This window comes from Sesamum indicum, linkage group LG3 (assembly GCF_026168435.1).
Source record: "Sesamum indicum cultivar Baizhima isolate 11 linkage group LG3, ASM2616843v1, whole genome shotgun sequence".
NCBI lineage: Eukaryota > Viridiplantae > Streptophyta > Magnoliopsida > Lamiales > Pedaliaceae > Sesamum > Sesamum indicum.
The window spans coordinates 4,076,801-4,080,387 of NC_142659.1; the positions used below are offsets into that span (position 1 = coordinate 4,076,801).

The window sequence follows — 3,587 nt, forward strand, 5'->3', positions numbered from 1 at the left end:
ATACATAACTTCTTTTTATATAATTAAAACGGTCCAAAATAATCTGTAAATTGATTATTAAAATATATACATATAAAAATAATGTTGATACTTAAAATTTTTTTTGATACATATTAAAATATATACATATAAAAATAATTTATTTATATTAAAATATATAAATGAAAGAATGATATAGATTATTACAAAGAATTATAATTTTATATAAATTAAATACACATCAAATCAAATGACAATTGCTTGTGGAAGGAAGCAATGAGAGTTTTTCAAGAAATTTGCAGCAAAATTGTTTATATAATGATGTATTTTGCATCAAATTTTACTAATATGTCCATATTTTTTTGTGTAATTTCCATGCAACCTTCCAATTTAACACCATATATATATAATCACATCAAACTTATTTGTGCACCACTTGAACTACCTTCTTCGACAGAAACTTGCAGCAAATTCCTTCTACTTCTTTGAGCAAAAGTTCATCTAAATTTTTGTTCTCCTTCAATATGGTGATATCCGGATACATATTTCAAGATGTGGTTTTCTATCGTGAATGGTGGACAAGGGAGATGGAGGAACCCCCTACTACACCAAAATGATTGTAATTTTTTTTTTTAATTTGAGGATTTTATTTTTATGCAAGGCATTGATGCTTAATATAGTCCCATTTCACGTCTTCTTTTATGCTTAATAATAAAATTTGTTTGTCTTTTACATGAATCTTGTAAGTATAAAAGATATATTTAGTCTCATTCACGTCTTTTTTTTCTATTAATATATAGAACAGTAATTCATATGACCGAAATAGATATTTTTTTTATAACATTTATATAAAATGACATCACAACAAATTAAATTGAATTATCATTTGATCATTTTTTTTGTTCGATCGAAATTGATATTATTCTTTAATGTAAATAAATTACATGAATTACTAAAAACAAAAGAAACAAAACAAAAGATCCAATTACAGGTGATGTGTATACCAGAAGTTAGTAAACTTTATAAATTGGTGCATTCTTGAGGCCATTTTCCCTTTGATTTCATCTTACAGAACTTAGTAGATATAGTAGATATATAAGTTGCACCATAAACAATTAAACTGTTTCACTTAAAATAAAATTAGAGAAGTTTGCAATAATGAAAATGTCTCCATAGTAATTTGCAACAATAAAAAGTATCAATTTATTTGCATTTGTTTTTCGCCTCATTTCCAAACAGATGGTCTATGATTTATTGAACTAAATAAATTATAATATAAGTCATCTTGACACGGAACAATACTTTCAATTCTCTAAAGTTTTTCATATTGTAATTACATGCCTTTCAATATTTTCCGTTTCACAGTTAATCACTCATATGATTTAAATATCTAATAAAATATTTTTACAATTTTTGATCTCTTTTTTGTTCAATTCATTCTTTTGTTTTTCATCCATATTTTTTGGATTTATTTGCACCATTGAAATTGGGTTTTTCTTACTGGACTATTAATTTATTTTAATTTATTATATAATGATTTAGTTAATTATTCATGACAATTAATTTAGATAAATTTAAATTAATATAAATAGAATTAAAATAATATAAAAAGGAGACAAACATTCAATCAATTAGGTCAACCCTCATAACTAATTTCTGTCACATCAAAAATACATATACCTATATTCAACATTCTCACACCTATATACATACATTTGGAAACAACTAAACCAAACATATTCTCAATTTTCGCACAAAAACCAATAAAGCATTTCCATCCCATTTCCAAAAGTTGGAAATTGAAAATGAAAATAAAAACACAACCAAACCAGCCCCAAGTCTTTTCCAACTATTTGAATTGTGGAGTAGACTTGGACCTTAATTTTATCCGCATGGGTTCTGTATTTTTTCGACATCTTTTTGTGTTTTCTCCCCGTCAGATAAAGAATTCCGACAATTTCAAATCAGAAGCTTAGAATCATAACGAAAGCCATAAGAAACCCACTCAAGGATACATGAGAAACCTCAACAAATTTCCACATGTTCAGTGGAAGATTCCAATGTAGAATACCATGATCATACAAAGCCAAACAATACATGCCATAGCAAGAGCCGACAAGATGCATTTCATGAAAGGATGCAGGGAATGGTGGCACAAGCTCCCGGGGTGGCTCCCAAAATTCAATATTAATGATAGGAAAAATATTATGTAATAAAATAGAGAGACAGTCAATAATGAATTATTCATTATTAAGATTAGCATAAAATCTGTCAAAGTATATCTTCATGAACATCAGACTAGAGATGAACGGCAACGCGACCTTGCAAACATGTTTGAAATGCAAAAGTGACTTAATGGGAAGCCGCACTAAGATGTCGGGAATGAAGTCCAAGTCCAAAACACATTGAGACATGGCTTCCGCAGTCATAGCTTGAGTAAAAAAATTTTTACAACCGTAGATATATGTTCAAGAATCTTCCAACAAGTAGTATAAAATAGACCTTGGTGGAAGATGAAAAAAATATATAGAAAAATAAAGCGATAAACTAATATCTTTTCCAAGTGTCTTCTATCTCTTTTTTTTTTGTTCATCTCGTCAACATCTTTTAATCTATCCCTATTCTCCAAATTTAGGAGAGTTGCATTTTAGCTCTCATATATATTTTAAGGTTTTTTTTTTCATATACATATTTCTAATGTGCATGTACAGATTGTAACATGTACATTTTTTGAGATACAGACAAAATCCACTTCCCTCTCAATGGCCACTCAATTGTAATTATGCCTCCACATCTTTTCCACATTATCATATACCCAAAAATAAATTATTTTCAACTCGCTTTCATCATTTTCGTCATGCACTATTGCCACCAGATCACCATTAAAATCCATAAAACGCACTGTTGTCTCTTTCTCCAAGTTAAGAGAGGAGAGAGACACCGTCTTGAGCAATGATTTGGAGACATCAAACCACACCAAATACATAACAACCTCGTTCTCATCGATGGCCGCAAGCCAATACAGATTCCCATGCAAAATGACATCATTTTTGTTCGGTGACACGTTATATCGAATATCCAAGTCGAGTATTTTCCAACTATTCGAATTAGCGGAGTAGGCTTGGACCCTATTTTTGTCCCCAGGGGTTCTGTATTTTTCCGATATCTTCTTGTGTTTTCTCCCCGTCAAATAAAGGACTATGACAACTTTAAAATTAGAAGCCCTAGAATCATATCCCAAGCCATAAGAAACCCACTCAGGGGATAAATGAGAAACCTCAACAAATTTTCGCATGTTCAGGGCAAGATTCGAAAGTAGAATACCGTCATCATCCAAAGCCAAGCAAGCCATCCATAGCAAGAGCCGACAAGATGCAGTTCTTGGATGGATGCAGGAGAAGGGGGCACAAGCTCCAGGGGTAGCTCCCCAAACTCAATATTAATGACAGAAAATGTATGGTGTAACAAAGGAGATAGGCAGTCAATAATGAATGATTCATTATTAGGATTAGCTCAATACTTGTCAAACTGCATATTCATGAACACCAAACTAGAAATAAACGACAAAGCGACTTTGCAAACATGTTTGAAACGCAAAGGTGACTTAA

The 3,587-nt window shown here is 30.7% G+C and overlaps 1 protein-coding gene across 1 annotated transcript; it reads right to left on the reverse strand.

Moving 5' to 3' along the window:
* Nucleotides 1-2,749: 2,749 nt before the first annotated feature.
* Nucleotides 2,750-3,331, reverse strand: LOC105157403 (F-box/WD-40 repeat-containing protein 1-like). The gene has a single exon (XM_011073816.1). The coding sequence runs from the start codon at nt 3,329-3,331 to the stop codon at nt 2,750-2,752; it is 582 nt and encodes a 193-aa protein (XP_011072118.1).
* Nucleotides 3,332-3,587: the final 256 nt, after the last annotated feature.